Source organism: Solea solea, chromosome 19 (assembly GCF_958295425.1).
Source record: "Solea solea chromosome 19, fSolSol10.1, whole genome shotgun sequence".
NCBI classification, from domain to species: domain Eukaryota; kingdom Metazoa; phylum Chordata; class Actinopteri; order Pleuronectiformes; family Soleidae; genus Solea; species Solea solea.
In genome coordinates, this window is record NC_081152.1 from 21,672,772 (window position 1) to 21,689,756 (window position 16,985).

At 42.5% G+C, this 16,985-nt stretch overlaps 1 protein-coding gene across 2 annotated transcripts in view; it reads left to right on the top strand.

Annotated features, from left to right (window-relative positions):
• Nucleotides 1-15,327, top strand: part of fgfr1b (fibroblast growth factor receptor 1b) — a 16,784-nt gene extending 1,457 nt beyond the window's left edge. The window contains exons 2-17 of one of the 2 annotated variants that reach the window (XM_058617514.1): nucleotides 1,212-1,361; nucleotides 3,646-3,747; nucleotides 3,878-4,050; nucleotides 4,134-4,257; nucleotides 4,588-4,778; nucleotides 6,226-6,370; nucleotides 7,124-7,314; nucleotides 7,396-7,541; nucleotides 8,322-8,443; nucleotides 8,924-9,034; nucleotides 9,246-9,436; nucleotides 10,017-10,139; nucleotides 12,864-12,934; nucleotides 13,019-13,156; nucleotides 13,614-13,719; nucleotides 14,309-15,327. In XM_058617514.1, the coding sequence (XP_058473497.1) occupies nucleotides 1,235-1,361; nucleotides 3,646-3,747; nucleotides 3,878-4,050; nucleotides 4,134-4,257; nucleotides 4,588-4,778; nucleotides 6,226-6,370; nucleotides 7,124-7,314; nucleotides 7,396-7,541; nucleotides 8,322-8,443; nucleotides 8,924-9,034; nucleotides 9,246-9,436; nucleotides 10,017-10,139; nucleotides 12,864-12,934; nucleotides 13,019-13,156; nucleotides 13,614-13,719; nucleotides 14,309-14,392 (2,145 nt within the window). In that variant the 5' untranslated portion in view covers nucleotides 1,212-1,234 and the 3' untranslated portion in view covers nucleotides 14,393-15,327. Of the gene's footprint in view, nucleotides 1-1,211; nucleotides 1,362-3,623; nucleotides 3,748-3,877; nucleotides 4,051-4,133; nucleotides 4,258-4,587; nucleotides 4,779-6,225; nucleotides 6,371-7,123; nucleotides 7,315-7,395; nucleotides 7,542-8,321; nucleotides 8,444-8,923; nucleotides 9,035-9,245; nucleotides 9,437-10,016; nucleotides 10,140-12,863; nucleotides 12,935-13,018; nucleotides 13,157-13,613; nucleotides 13,720-14,308 lie in introns of those variants that run through there. The other variant, XM_058617515.1, reaches the window with a different exon arrangement.
• Nucleotides 15,328-16,985: the final 1,658 nt, after the last annotated feature.

The following is a 16,985-nucleotide window of genomic DNA, read 5'->3' on the forward strand; positions in this document are numbered from 1 at the left end:
ACAAGCAGATAGAGAGACAGACAGACAGACATCATTTACAATCCTGAGACATAGTCAGACAGACAGAGAGAGAGACAGACAGACAGAGAGAGCGACAGACAGAGACGAGCTGCAGGAAAACAAACAATAACAATAAACTTTCTTAACTATGTTGCAAAATGAAAAACTATGAAAAAGTATTAGTACCACACTGAAAAGAGTAGATTTTTGTAAATTGTAATATTATGACAATAAAGTTGTAATCTGTCGAGAATAAAGTCGTAATCTGTCAAGAATAAAGTCGTAATCTTTCGAGAATAAAGTCGTAATCTGTCAGGAATAAAGTCGTAATCTGTCGAGAATAAAGTTGTAATCTGTCAGGAATAAAGTCGTTATCTGTCGAGAATAAAGTCATAATCTGTCAGGAATAAAGTCGTAATCTGTTAAGAATAAAGTCGTTCTCTGTCGAGAATAAAGTCGTAATCTGTCGAGAATAACATCGTAATATTATGAGAATAAAGTCGTAATGGTTTTGAGTTTTCCCGCCCTGGGACCAGGTTTCAGTTCTCCATGGGAGAAGAAACTGATGATGATTATTGTTGTTTTCAGTGTCTTTAGTGTGTTGTGTTGCTCAGAGAGAGTCGTCTTTCAACTCTGCTGATGTGTCTTTGGGCAAGACACTGTCGCTCCTGACAGCAGCGTGTGAATGAATGAATCAATGAGTGAATGAATGGCAAAAAAGCAGCTCTAAGTGGTCATCAAGACGAGAACAGGCGCTGTTCACCATTTCACACTCTCATGGTGTCACAAGCAGCAAATGGTGTCTGCACACACACACACACACACAGAAGTGTAGGTGTGATGTATCACTGCTGTGTTGTTTTTGACTCCACAGGTTTGTATTAGTAATGACAGGAGGAGGAGGGTGGAGGTCAGAGGTCATCATCACATCCTCACTCCTGCTGAGGAACAGCTGCGTGTGTGTGTGTGTGTGAGAGCACAGTGGGAAATTAAACATGTGTTGGATCATCATTGATTAATGTCACAGTCAGCAGCTGCAGATGATTCATAAACCCCTGAGTCATGACCTTCTTCTTCCTCCTCCTCCTCCATTTTGTCATTCCTGGACTCTCAAAAAAATAAAACAATAAATATCCTAAAATGATAAAATCATTGATGACTCGTCTTCATGTGGCTCTCTATATGTGTGTGTGTGTGTGTGTGTGTCTCAGGGAGTCGGATGTATTAGGACACCATGTCTCCGCCCCCCCACTGCTGCCGCCGCCGCCGCCTCCTGCTGCTGACGTCCTGCTTCCTGCTGCTGGTTCTGGTTCAGGTTCCTCGGGTTCGGTCCAGACCGACCACAGAGGACACGGACACAGGTACACACACACATGCACACGCACACACGTGCACACACACACACACACACAGTGTGTCCTCAGTGCCTCAGAGAGAAAAAAACCTCTGGCCTTAATTCAGTTTTCTGTAAATGTCATTAGTGTGTGTGTGTGTGTGTGTGTGTGTGTGTGTGTGTTGGTTTAAAGCTACAGTACGCAGGATAGAGAGAAACAGCTGATTGTTGCTTCTCGTCGTTAAAATATTAAATATGAATTGATATGAAGGCTCTCTCTCCGAAGCCACGCCCACCAAACATGAACATAGTCCGATACGACGAATAGTTTGAGGTCATCTCTGACAGGCTCCGCCCACTTAGACATTTGTCTAAGTTAGTATGTTTTAATGACATATGATATATAATAATTGTATTGCTAAATTGTTTACTTAGTTTATACGTTTTTTGGCTTCAGTTAATAATATTTTGTTGTTTTTTTGCTGTTTAATAACAAAAGAATATTTATGGTTTATGGACAAATGTGAGGTTATATAACATTTTTTGGGAACAGAAAACTATTTTATTACTTACTTATGACATATTGCATTGTGTCCCTCTGAGAGTCGTGTTTTTGCCTTATTCGTCTTTTCCTCTGGACAGTCTCTTTGTCCCTCTGTCCCTCTGTCCCTCTGTCTCTCTGTCCCTCTGTCCTCTTGTCTTGCTCTTCTGACGTTGTACGTTATTTTAAAACGCTGTAAAAGTTTCCAGTGACTGAACGTCTTTAATAAGAAAAGTGACTTTATTCGAGGTCTGTCTTCTGTTTTTGACTCTGAAGCATCTGAAAGTGTTTAGACAGACTGTTCATGGTGGAGCTGAGGCTTTGGCTTTGAACACAAGCTGGTTATGGTCCAGAGACACACACACACACACACACACACACACACACAGAGGAGCTAGCAGCTAAGCTAACATGAGTCAGCAGATTTGTTGTGTGTTGTCTCGAGGACACTTTAGCTCGTTGTGTCCTCTCTCTCAGTCTCAGCCTCACAAACCCTGCCAAACGTCTGTGTGTCCCTCCTCCTCAGAGACAAAGACGTGTCCTCCCTTCTCCTCGTCGTGCTTCTGTGGCCACGTTTCCTTTTATAAAGTGTGTGATGTGTTTAACAGCAGCTGTTTCTTTCTGTCTGAACTCAAGTTTTGACTAAAACTCCTGAAAATGCTTTAAAATTATGGGCTGAATAAGAATTATTAGAGGTTGTTGTTGGTCACCACTGCTCCTCTGAAGCCACCGTCATGACTTTGAAACCACAAGATTTGATGAGAGGGTGGAGCTTGACACCAGCTGTCAATCACACCATAGCTACACCCTCAAACATCCCTCACTTTATTATCCATGTGACTCTAAAAGGACTAAAGTGGTGTTGTACGTAAACTCAGGAAAATGTTTGATGTTATGAATTAAGCCACATTCTGAGTCTGTAAAGGATGTATAGTCTCCTCCCACTTTCAAGAGGCGGGACCAATCAGTACACATTTGGACAGACATACAACAATCGGAGCGGTGATCAGGATGATGTACGCTGAGCGACAGAAACAGTGCACGACACATATCGCAGACCTGGTTTTAGACAGGCAGACAGACAGACAGACAGACAGGCAGGCAGACAGACAGACAGACAGCTGCTGCTCGATGTCTGCTCTAAAGACAAAACGTGTTTGTGATCGTTTTCGTTTCACGATTTTGTCGTTTCTAGATGTCTGTCCAACTCTGGTCCCAATTACAGGACGTTGGAAAATGAAAAATGTCAAATTCAATGTGATCCAAAAACCACTAAACATCACAAATGCTTCAGTAAGATGAGGGAAAAAAAAGAACTCAACATAAAAAGCATTTTGAGCTGAGTCATGTTGTGGATTATTTGTTTATGGAGCTTCATGTAGAAATGGTTTTTGAATAGAATGCAAATGTGTTGTTGGACTAATGTTGGTTTTGGTGGATCCTCAAAGACGTTGGTAACAGACATGAAGAAGTCTGTTTAGCAGAGCTCAACCACAGTTCTTTAAAGAGTTGTAACTCGTTTCACGCACTAAAATCCATATTTATGTCAAACATCTACTGTCATCATTCAGTCACATTCATCTTCAGGAGTTACCTGCAGCAAAACTCCTGAAGTTTAAAAGATAAAGAGAGAAGAAACTAACCTGAGATGTTTCTGAGCTCATCTCCACCGCTGACAGATTTAGAAACAGAAACAGTCTTTTAATAAAAGTGCTGCAGCTGGAGAAGATGACGCTAACGCATGAACAGAAAAATACCTTTTGTTTTGCAGCCGACGCAGTGAAATCGTCCGAGGACGAAGAAGATGACGAGTCGTCGTCAGAGGAAAACAAACTCTCCAACGAGCTGTCGACGAGCAACGAAAAGCTTCAGCGTGAGACTTCATCTTCTCTCCGTCTCCTGTCACACTTCTGTGGGTCATCATCATGAACGACGCTCCTCTCTCTCTCCTCTCTCTCTCCTCTCTCTCCTCTCTCTCTCCTCTCTCTCCTCTCTCTCTGCAGCGATGGCTCCTCAGTGGGTGATGCCAGAGAAGATGAAGAAGCAGCTCCACGCCGTTCCAGCCAGCAGCACCGTGCGGTTCCGGTGTCAGGCGTCTGGAAACCCTGTCCCGTCTCTGCGCTGGTACAAGAACGGAAAAGAGTTCAAGAAAGACCAGAGAATCGGAGGCTTTAAGGTGTGTGAGTGTGTTTGTGTGAAGAGAAACCAGCGGAGGCTGAAGCAGCTGTTTGAATTTGCTCCTCCTGCTCTGTCGTTCAGATCAGAGGACACATGTGGACTCTTATCATGGAGTCTGTGGTTCCGTCAGACAAAGGCAACTACACGTGTGTGGTGGAGAACCAGTACGGGAGCCTGAAACACACCTACCTGCTGGACGTGGTCGGTAAGAACAGTCCAAAAACAGTCCTTTCACACACTTTCACACACTCACAGGAAAAAATCTACGTCAGTTTCAGTCTACGATTTCTTCAGAACACGTTTCACGTCTTTATCTCACTGTGAGACAAACTTTTGTAAACCACTCACTCTCCCACACCAAACCTCAGAGAGAACATCAGTGATTTTAACATCACACACACACAGGAGTTGTTGATTTTAGTCTCTTTTTTAGATTTTAGAGTCTTTTATTTAGCAGCTAAGTTTCAGTCCATGTTGTCCTCCTTTAATCTAAAATGATCTTGTCTCAGTGTCGTCTTCTTCCTGTCATTTCCAGAACGTTCTCCTCACAGACCGTTCCTGCAGGTCGGTCTGCCGGCGAACCAAACCGCCGCCGTCGGTGCCGACGTGCGGTTCGTGTGTCGCGTGTTCAGCGACCCGCAGCCTCACATCCAGTGGCTCAAACACATCACGGTCAACGGCAGCAGAGAGGGACCGGACGGACTGCCGTACGTCCTCGTCCTCAAGGTCAGCAGCTGCTGCTCACTCACACGTCAGCGAGTGTGAGGGAGTTATATGACATTTTTAAAGTAACACATGTTTAAAGTAACACATTACATTACATTACATGACAGACGACACATGATTGGTACAGAAACAGAGTTCAGCGGTAGATTCAAATAAAATCTTTTATTTTAAAAAAGGCTGGAGATAGTTTTGTCAGTAAATCAATAAACATTTTGGTCTAAAAGCCAAAAAGATTCTGTTTATGATCATAGGTGACTAAACAACCATGAATCATGTTTTAACTACTAACATTATGTTTAAGTGATTGTGATTATAGAAGCTCTATTACTAAATACTAACAATATTAACTTTTCACAGTAACACAGTAAAACCCAAAAAAACACAGTAAAATCTACAAAAACATAGTAAACCCCACAAAACACAGTAAAACCCACAAAAACACAGTTAAACCTACAAAAACACAATCAAACCCACAAAACACAGTAAAACACAGTAAAACACAGTAAAACCCACAAAAACACAGTAAAACCTACAAAAACATAGTAAAACCTACAAAAACATAGTAAAACACACAAAACACAGTAAAACCCACAAAAACACAATAAAATCTACAAAAACATAGTAAACCCCACAAAACACAGTAAAACCCACAAAAACACAGTTAAACCTACAAAAACACAATAAAACCCACAAAACACAGTAAAACACAGTAAAACACAGTAAAACCCACAAAAACACAGTAAAACCTACAAAAACATAGTAAAACCTACAAAAACATAGTAAAACACACAAAACACAGTAAAACCCACAAAAACACCGTAAAACACAGTAAAACCCACAAAAACACAGTAAAACCTACAAAAACATAGTAAAACACACAAAACACAGTAAAACCCACAAAAACACAGTTAAACCTACAAAAACACAATGAAACCCACAAAACACAGTAAAACCCACAAAAACACAGTAAAACCCACAAAAAAGTAACACCTACAAAAACATAGTAAAACCCACAAAAACACAGTAAAAGTGCTTTCTTACTTTATTTCTTCACTGATAAATGGGCTGAGTTCCAGCTTCTCTGGTTTCCTCCTCAGTCTGAACTCTTTAAGAATATCAGCTGTATTTATTTATTAAATCAAAGTCAAACTAAAAGCATAAATAAGCAGCGGCACAGATCTCTGCTCTCACACCTGTTCGTCTGCAGCTGTGAGAGCAAGAACAACGACTGTTTCATGTTTGTACTGCTGCTGTTTTACCTTTATTCTTTTATTATACACACACTAAAAACATGATTTTCCTACACAACCATGTTTGACAGCTGTAACATCAGGAAATATTCAGTATTACAAGTTATTACGGTGACATTAATTCCCATGATTACGTGCTGCTTCATGACATCATCAAACCAGGATCTTTTTCTTATTGTGTGCTTGTTCTGTGTCAGTCTGCAGGTTTGAACACGACAGATAAAGACATGGAGGTCCTGACTCTGAGGAACATCTCCGCGGGCGACGCTGGCGAGTACACGTGTCTGGCGGGAAACTCCATCGGAGTCTCGTACCACTCGGCCTGGCTCACCATCGTGGAAGGTGAGCGGAGATCAGGAGATCAGGTTTTCTGTGTCCAGACAGAACTAGTCGATCGACAGTAGTACGGTTGCCTTGGTAACAGTGCAGGCGTAAAAACATGGTGTGTGTATGGAGGAGTGTCGAGTCATGGCTCGTTCACTGTCAGTTATTATTCACTTCCTATTCTGATTTATTGTAATTTTTGTAATTTTTCTCCTTAAACCAAAATTAAATCAGAACACACACACACATATATATATGTATATATATATATATATATATATCAGGAAGTACAATATATATTTAATTAATTATTGATGGACTTAATAAAATTGACAGCCGCAGCGAGCGCACAAACTTAGCGGCCAGAGATGTAGCGGCAAATGTAGTGAGGCGAAAAACTGCAGTAAAAGTGTGGGTGTTAAACCCTCTCACAGGGAAAAGTGTGGGTGTTAAAACACCCACCTCCCCCACGGGTGCGACGCCCCGGTGTGTGTGTGTGTGTGTGGGGACGCAGGGAGAGGGAGCGGAGAAATAGGTGCGAGCTTGCGGCTCATGTATTGTCATTTTATCACAAAATTGATTATATCAATACAAGCGATATTGTCCCGTGTTATATCTCGTTTAGAAATATATCGATATATATTCAAATATCGAGATATCGCCCAGCCCTAATTGAAGGATATTTAACGTATCGCTCGTGTTTTTTTTTGTCCAGACTTTCAGAATAAAGTTTAATGTCTTTGGTTAAACGTGTGTTTCCTGTGGTCACAGACCTGCATCCTTCACCCCTGCCCTCGCAGACGTACTTGGAGATCTTCCTCTACTGCCTCGGGTTCTTCATCGTCGTCGTCCTCACGGCCGCGGCGGTCGCCTGCAGACTCTGCTGCGCCCCGAAGAAGAGCGACTTCAGCAGTCAACTGTCCGTGCAGAAACTGGCCAAAAGTGTTCCTCTGAGGAGACAGGTAACACCTCCTCTGTTTCCTGTTTCCTGTTTCCTTCATACAGACCAGTCACGTTCTTCTTCTTCTCTCGTACGTCTGCAGGTGTCGGTGGACTCGTCGTCCTCTCTGCAGTCAGGGATGTGTTTGATGCGTCACTCTCGTCTCTCCAGTGCGGCGACCACCGTCCTGGCCGGAGTGTCGGAGTACGAGCTTCCCTACGATCCCGTCTGGGAGCTGCTGCGAGATCGGTACGAAAAACTAAACTTTTCATTCATCGTACAAACTTTGATTTAACCAGGAAGTCAGGACATGATTCACCACGTTACAGATGAGAAGTCAGGCTCGCTCTGGTTAGCATTAGCATCAACAACAACATGACCACGGATTAAAAGTGATTAAAAGTGAACTCTTTATTGTAAGTCGCTTTGGATAAAAGCGTCTGCTAAATGACATGTAATGTAATGTAATGTACTCAGGACGAGCTCAGACCTGGCAGAATTATTAGTGCGTTCTATTTACCTCAGAAGTCGGAAGTGTTGGAGTTGGGAGTGACGTCACCGGTTCGTGAAGTTGTTTTCCCCACTTTTCGTGGTAGAAATACGACTTGAGGGAACATTTCGACTTGTGGAATGCACCAATAGACCATATGTTCCAGTATTCTACTTCAGTCTTCCAGTTTGCAGGTTGAGAACCACCTGGAACTAAGCATGTACTGAGCAGCCGCCAGGGGGCGACAAAGAACTCAATTTGAATGAAAGTCTATGAGAAGTTGAGCTTCTATGTTTTTATAACATCAGTGAAGGAGTTAATGATCTCACTCCTAGTGAGACACTCCAGCTCTTTAGTAAATTATCTTCACATTTGGAGATAAAACCGCAACATTGTCAATAGTGTCGTCCAATCAGAGCCTGGTTACAGGCGGACGAACCACGCTGTGATAAAAACATCACAGTGGATTTCTACAGTGGATCTCAACTTGACTGTTCTGTGTGTGTGTGTGTGCGTGCATGTGCGTGTGTGTGTCTTAGGCTAACGCTGGGGAAACCTCTGGGTGAAGGCTGCTTTGGTCAGGTGATGCTGGCCGAGGCTGTGGGAGTCGACAAGAACAAACCCACACGTCTCTCCAAGGTGGCTGTGAAGATGCTCAAAGGTGAGAGAGAGAGAGAGGGTGGGGGGGTTTATAACATACATTTAAAGCTGTAGAACGTCACTTTTAAATGAAAAGAAAATGTCAGCTACATTCAAGTCATTGTTAAACGAGTTCTCAAAAATGTCTGATTTAGTCTCTCAGCTCCACACGACACAAGTGTTTCGATCTTGTGTCACCCAGCTACCTCAGCATTGTGCTAATAAAAGTGAGAAGACTGCCAACAGGTTAGAGTTTGTCTGAAAACACAAGGAAACATCCCACGAAAAGTTTCAAAAGTGAATTCTGCTCCTGCCGATGAAACACTGTCTCCGCCCGCCCCTGCTCTGCTGCTGCCGATGAAACACTGTCTCCGCCCGCCCCTGCTCTGCTGCTGTGGACACACAAACGCTCCCATCGTTTTCGTGACAAATAAACAGAGGCAGAGTAATAACAATCGTTATTACATGTAATAACACACGTTGTCCTCGTTGTCGTGTGCAGCTGACGCCACAGAGAAGGACCTGTCTGACCTGATCAGTGAGATGGAGATGATGAAGATGATCGGTAAACACAAGAACATCATCAACCTGCTGGGAGCCTGCACTCAGGACGGTGAGTCAGTGAGTCAGTCAGTCAGTGAGTCTGTGAGTCTGTGAGTCAGTCAGTCAGTCAGTGAGTCTGTGAGTGAGTGAGTCAGTGAGTGAGGACGGTGAGTGAGTCAGTCAGACAGTCAGTGAGTGAGTCAGTGAGTGAGTGAGTGAGTGATGTGTCAGTTCTGATGTGAATGAACGTGTGAATGGACCTTCACTTGCTGCCCTCTCAGGTCCTCTGTACGTGGTGGTGGAGTACGCCTCGCAGGGGAACCTCCGGGAGTACCTCCGCGCTCGGCGGCCGCTCGGACTGGAATACTGGAGCGGATCCAGGCAGACGATGCTGGGCAGCTTAGAGGTCAGAGAGCTGGTGTCCTGCGCCTACCAGGTGGCCAGAGGAATGGCGTACCTCGCTTCAAAGAAGGTCAGTCTATGTGGCATTAAAAGAATTATGGTCTAAGATTGTTTAGTCCAGGCCACAAACACAGGTCAAGTATCAATGTATGAGGCAAAGAAAGAGGAGGAGACACTGAAGACAAGTGTTACCAAAGTAAAACAGGAAACACAAAGAAAGCATGAATCCAGGGAGCTTGACGGGTCATGACAGTATGGACAATTACAGATGTCAACACGGTTACGTGTCCTGAAAGCGTCTTCAGTCTCTCAACGACACATGCAAAGGTTTATCGGCAGAACTGCCCACAAGTGTGTTTGTATGAGTGTATAATAATCTTTTTACTAATGAAAAATAGTTAGGTTGTCGTAGACTTGTAATAAGACTTTGATATTTACTTAAAGCTTCTGCAACCAAACAGACAAACCAGCCAGAACAGGCGTTGAAAGCAGGTTGGTATGTGAAGGTCACCGTAGTTCCATGTGTGTTTGTTTTACAACCTGCAGTCTCACCATTATGTCACTAATTCTTACCTCAGCTATCGTTTCCTGTTCAATGCTAACATTAACACTGTGATTAAAACTCTGTCTCCTCTGTCTCTGATGTCCAGTGTATCCACAGAGACCTGGCGGCCAGGAATGTCCTCGTCACAGAGGACAACGTGATGAAGATCGCAGACTTCGGTTTGGCCCGGGACGTCCACCACATCGACTATTACAAGAAGACGACTAATGTAAGCCGACTTTTTACAAGAACATGGTATAATAACGACAGGGTGTGTTAGCATTAGCCTGTTAGCATTGGCAAGTTAAACATTGTACCTTAAATTAATAAGCTAGCACAGTTCTATCAATAATCAACAAACACTCAAATAGGGATGAGACAACCTCGAGAAAGAAGGTAGCATTAGCAAAGTTTAGACAACGCTAGAAAGAAATTTGCAAAAAGGATGGAAATGGCTGTAGTGAATACTTTTTTCCAGAAGAGGCATGAGCATAGGGTAACTTATAAGAGTGGAGGTAGGAGCACACAGGTAGACTACATCTTGTATAGACGATGTAATCTGAAGGAGATCAGTGACTGCAAAGTAGTGGTGGGTGAGAGTGTAGCAAGTCAGCATAGGATGGTGGTTTGCAGGATGAATCTGGTGACAAGGAAGACGAAGAGGACAAAGGCAGAACAAAGTCCTGATGATATACCTGTGTAGGTATGGAAGTGTCTAGGAGAGGAGGCAGTAGAGTTTTCTGCTTAGACTATTCAACAGGATCTTAGAGAGTGAGGGGATGCCTGAGGAATTGTGATGGTGCCCATTTTTAAGAATACGGGAGATGTTCAGAATTGCACTAACTATAGAGGAATAAAGTTGATGAGTCATACAATGAAGTTATGGGAAAGAGTAGTGGAAACTAGACTGAGAGCAGAAGTCAGCATTTGTGAGCAACAGTATGGCTTCATGCCTAGAACGAGTACTACAGATGCAGTATTTGCTTTGGTGGGGTGGTGATGGACAGACTGATAGATGAGGTTAGACAGGAATCTCCATGGACTATGATGTTTGCAGATGACATTGTGATCTGTGGTGAGAGCAGAGACCAGGTGGAGGAAAAGCTCGAGAGGTGGAGATATGCTCTAGAAAGGAGAGGAATGAAGGTTAGTCGCAGCAAGACAGAATGTGTGTGTGTGAATGAGAGGAACCCAAGTGGAACCATGAGGCTACAGGGAGTGGAGATAAAGAAGGTGGAGGATTTGAAGTATTTAGGGTCAACAGTCCAGAGCAGTGGAGATTGTGGAAAAGAGGTTAAGAAACGTGTTCAAGCTGGTTGGAATGGGTGGAGAAAAGTGTCAGGGGTAATGTGTGATAAAAGAGTATCAGCCAGAATGAAAGGAAAGATATACAAGACAGTGGTGAGACCAGCGATGCTGTATGGTCTAGAGACAGTGGCACTGAGGAAAAGACAGGAAGCAGAGCTGGAGGTAGCAGAGATGAAGATGTTGAGGTTCTCTTTGGGAGTGATGAAGATGGATAGGATCAGGAATGAGTCAATCAGAGGAACAGCACATGTTAGATGTTTTGGAGATAAGGTCAGAGAGGCCAGAATGAGATGGTTTGTTCATGTACAGAGGAGGGATAGTGAGTATATTGGTAGAAGGATGCTGGGGTTGGAACTGCCAGGCAGGAGGTCTAGAGGAAGACCAAAGAGAAGGTTTATGGATGTAGTGAAAGAGGACATGAAGTTAGTTGGTGTGAGAGAGGGGGATACAGAGAACAGGGGGAGATTGAGGAGGTTGATTCGCTGTGGCGACCCTTGAAGGGAGCAGCCGAAAGGAAAAGAAGAAGAAGGAGAAGAAGAAGAAGAAAACGCTAGAAAGAAGGTCGCATTAGCAAAGTTTAGACAACGCTAGAAAGAAGGTAGCATTAGCAAAGTTTAGACAACGCTAGAAAGAAGGTAGCATTAGCAAAGTTTAGACAACGCTCGAAAGAAGGTAACATTAGGAAAAAAACAAGGACGCAAAAACATCTCCGGCTAGCCACTGTTAGCAAAACCAGTCGATAACAACAATCAACAACATATTTTGTGAACACAAACGGTGTAGCAACACGTCCACAGATAAAAATTGAACAATACTACGTTTATGAGTGATTTATTGTGAAACAAACGAGACAAAAGTGTGATTAACCGTTAAAGGCGACATAGAATGCTTGTATCACACATATATGTTAGTTATGGAGGTCTACTTACATATATTAACTTGTTTTCATGGTTAAAAACGTCCTAATCGCTGCAAACGAGCCGATCAAAATATCTCCTCACTGACGCTCTGGTCAGCCGCGCTGTTTCAGACCAAAACCACACCCCCAGAACGTGGACTGTGTTGTGATTGGCCAGCCAACGAGAGCTTTCCTACTGTCCTGTGATTGGCCAGGTACCTGGAAGTGACGTAATAGATAGGCCAGCTCTCAGATACACATCTCCCCCTCTCGCACGGTGGATGCTCTGCATCTCAGCAGCTACAACGAGAGTAGTTCTTCTTCTTCTGCGGTTGAATGTACACAACCGGATGTGCCCGGACAAGGAGGCGCTACGGTGGTGAGAGGAGTGGTGAGGATTTCTGATGACGATATCAAACTACGGAAGTGTCGATCCGCTTCGCAGAGCCCAGGAAAACAATACAACACTATTTTCTCAGCAGTGGCTGAACTGTTTGTTCTGAAACGTTAGGGTTTCATAAACGAGGTAATGACGCAGATACACACACGCAAACGCAGCGTTAATTGGAGCTTCCGGTCTATGTGGCCTTTAAAGTGTGAGTGGCAGCCATTTTAGAATCCTACGTAGACTCTTAGGTGTCCTTCTAAGTGCCTGATCAGATTAGCAGACGTACTGACACAGCAGCGCCACATACTGGAGAGACGAGAAAACAGAACGCGTCAGGTGACATGTGCGTGTTTCCACAGGGTCGTCTGCCGGTGAAGTGGATGGCACCTGAGGCTTTGTTTGACCGGATCTACACTCACCAGAGCGACGTGTGAGTGATGAGGCTTCAGTTCATCAGATTCACTCAATGAGTGATGAACGTGTGATAAAGCTGTTGTGTTTACTGTGTGTTCAGGTGGTCGTTTGGCGTGCTGCTGTGGGAGATCTTCACCCTCGGTGGATCTCCTTACCCTGGAGTTCCTGTGGAGGAGCTGTTCAAGCTGCTGAAGGAAGGTCATCGCATGGAGAAACCAGCCACCTGCACACAGGAACTGTGAGTTCACACGTTCACCTTCACTGTAAAAAACAAAACCCCAAGGACTTGTGACGCAGCCTGAGACCTGCACCTCAGCTGTTTTGTTACTTCCCGTTTTATTTTGGTAGTCTGTTGTCCCGTTTCCTGCTTGCGTGATTACATCTTTCTTCATCTATAAATTATTTCCCCGATTAATTTCATCCACAAAATGTCAGAAAATGTCTTGTTTTTGTCCACAAACTCAAAATGACTCAGTTTGAATGATTTCTTTGTTTTATGAAGCAAAGAAACCAGAAAATATTCACATTTAACAAGCTGAAAAATGACTTTGAGAGTGTTTGAGCATCTGTTTGCCTGTGTGTGTGTGTGTGTGTGTGTGCGTGTGTGTGCATGTGTGTGTTTGTGTGTGTGTGTGTGCGTGTGTGTGCATGTGTGTGCATGTGTGTGTGTATGTGTGTGTGTGTGTGTTCCTCAGGTACCTGATGATGAGAGACTGCTGGCACGCCGTCCCTTCTCGCAGGCCGATGTTCCAGCAGCTGGTGGAAGACTTAGATCGTACACTTTCTCTCATGGCGAATCAGGTCAGTGACGGAGAACATCAGTGAACGTGTTTCACGTTTGTAGAATTCATGTTTGAGTTTGGAGGCTTTATTATGTTTTAATCCAGTTGTTTACATGTAAATGTAGATCATTTTTTACAAGTATTTAAATGTAAAATGCAGCTCATTTCAAAAGTAACTCCCTTCATGAAGTGCCTTTCTTTTAAAAATGAAAAGACATTGAGCTTCATTTATAAAAGCTTTATTGTCATTGTTTAAAAAGTACCTACATTTCAAAATATATATTAAAATATACAAATATATAAAAAGTTGTTTAAAGCAGCTTTATTTTCATTGTTTAAAAAACACCTACATTTGAGTATAATGAAACATTAAAAGCACCTAAACGAACGTAAAACACCTACATCTAAAGTGCCAACATTACAAATGTTGTTTTAAAGGTACTTTATTGACAGAGAGCTTTATTTTATAACATTGTTATAAAAGTTCCTAGATTTAAAGAGTCCATAAATTTCACTACCTTCAGTTAAAGGTCCTGTTGTTAGTTTGTGTCTCTGAGCTCCAGCTCCAGATCAGACTCCTGATCCGTGTCATGTCTCCGTGTCTTCAGGAGTACCTGAACCTGGCCGTCCCTCTGATCCAGTATTCTTCTGTGGTCTCGTTCGCTCCGGTTCGTTCCTGCAGCTCCACATAAACGTCGTGGGCGCTTTTTTTCCACTTCCTGCGTCGCCTTCATCCGCTTCCTGTTTCCTGTGGCGGCGACGGTGGCAGTGGTAGCGATGATGGCGGCGTTGGTCCCAGACGAAGCCACGTCAGACGCAGCAGAGACGAGAAAGTTCACTGATGAAGATGAAGATGAAGAACATGGACTGAGCTGCTCGTTCAGAGACTGAGAGACAGAGACGTGAGCTGAGCTCCTGCTCACACACAGCTGTGCTTCACTGTTATTAGTGTGAATATTATTGTAAATAATAGTTATTTTATGTCTTTTTATGTAAAACAAAAATGCATTTCTGTGAGAAAACGTCACAGAAGAAAGTTTTTTTTAAAAAAAAGGGAAAAATAGAATAAATAAGAATTTATAAAATACTCAAAATTCAGTCACTTTAATTTATAGATCTAACATTTGTGTATTTTATTCATTCATTCAGTCGTTTCTGTGGTTAATTCTCGTGCTGCAACTAATTATTATTTTCTTAATCAATTAATTTGTCAACTGTATCTTTAAATTTTATAGATGATTTGGTTTAATAATTGCACGACAATGGTCAGAAATGTTAAATGTTTGTGTTTCTCATCTAAAAACCAAAGATATTCAGTTTGAAACCAGAACATATTTACATTTCAGAAGCTGAGATTTGGAAAACTAAGACTCAAAATGATTAAAAGATTATTAAAATAGTTGCCTGTTCATTTACCAATCAATCAATAACTGATTGATTGCTTTTTTTTTTTTGCAGCTGTATAATTTATTTCATGTATTTGTTGCATCAGGTTTGGTCGACTCGCTCGTGTAAAGTCACCAAACGTGACGTCAGTGTCCAACGTTGCACTTATTTCCAGCTGTTTTCAGTTACACAAACAAACTGTTCATTATGACAATTAACAGCATTAAAATCCTCTCCTCTCTTTTCGTGTGTGTGTGTGTGTGTGTGTGTTCACTGATTTAGAAAACACTACAACATCTCAGAAAACACTTTTATATTTCAGAAAATGCTTCCAAGAGAATGCTGCAGTATTTTTGAAAATGCTTCTATGTTTTAGAAAACGCTTACAGAAAACACCTGTTTTAGAAAATGCTACATAAAAAAAACAACAACAACCAAAACACTTGCACGTTTTAGAGAATGCTACAATATTTCAGAAAACACTGCTACATCTTAGAAAACACTACATTTACTTTTTCTGTTTTAGGAAACGCTTCCACATCTTCAGGGCCACCGTACAAAAAAAAATGGATGAACACTCTATAACACATCTATTTCAAGTCTGTAAACCACTCACTCTCCCACACCAAAGCTTTTCAATTGTGACAAGTGTCCTGATGCACAATGCACTGTTTCACGGTCAAAGTCCTCAGCGTGATCGACGATTTGCTGGAAAAGCTCGACCAGCTCAGCTCGTTTGTTGTGGACTGTGCCCACCAACCTGGAGTTAAAGTTCCATCTCACCTGAGAGACCCGCGGCAGCCGCCTCTCACAGAACTCATCCAGCAGTTTTGTGCGCTTGGGAGAACGTGTAAAAAATGCAGACAATCCTCCCAGATTTGTTTAATTTTTGATGCTCCCTGAGACAGACAGACAGACAGACAGACAGACAGACAGACGACTTTATTAATCCCTTTGGGAGGTTCCCTCGGGGAAATTAACAGCTCCAGCATCCACACACAGCACTGTTAAAAATAGAGAATAGAATAAAATAAGATAAGAATAAAAATATAAAAATAAAAATGAAGGTGACCCATGCTATATATATGTATGTATACCTACATACACACAACACCTGTATATATATATATATATATATATATATATATATATATATACACATACATACACATATACATGTATACATACGCACACATACATACATATACATACACACATACATACACATATATACACATACATACATACATATACACATACACACATATATATATATATACACACATAGGTACACACACACCTACAGTTACCCCGTAATGCCCAGGGTTTTTATTGCACATGTCTATGGTTTTATTGCACATGTTATTATGTTATTGTTGTGGTTGTACTGTTTTTTTTGTTTGCCCTCCTCCCCCCCAGTGAGGAGTTGTACAGTTTGATGGCCCGGGGGACAAACAAGTCCCCCAGCCTGTTGGTCCTGTACTTTGGGAGGAGCAGCCTGTTGCTGAGGCTTCTGTGGCTCAGACATCACAAGAATTAACGTATGTGCATAACAGTGCACAAAAAGAGCCTGAGGGATTTCTTCCTTAACGCGTGCCTGTACGCCATTAAGTCCCGATGCCATTGCACTGCAAAACTTTGTTTTGCAGTCATAGCTGCCCAGCACTTCAAGTACTGAAGCTGCTAAATCATGCGCTCGTTTTCTTTCTGTGACATCCTTAAACTTCAGAAATCTCTCTTTCACTCCGATGTCAGTAGCATACCGGAGCACAAATGACAGCTGTGCAGTGTTGCTGAAATCCATGGTTTCATCCACCATAACTGCTACAAACTTAGCGTTGTTGATCTCTTTTTTGATGGCATAATTTAGCACCTCAGCAACAGCATTTATGAGATCAT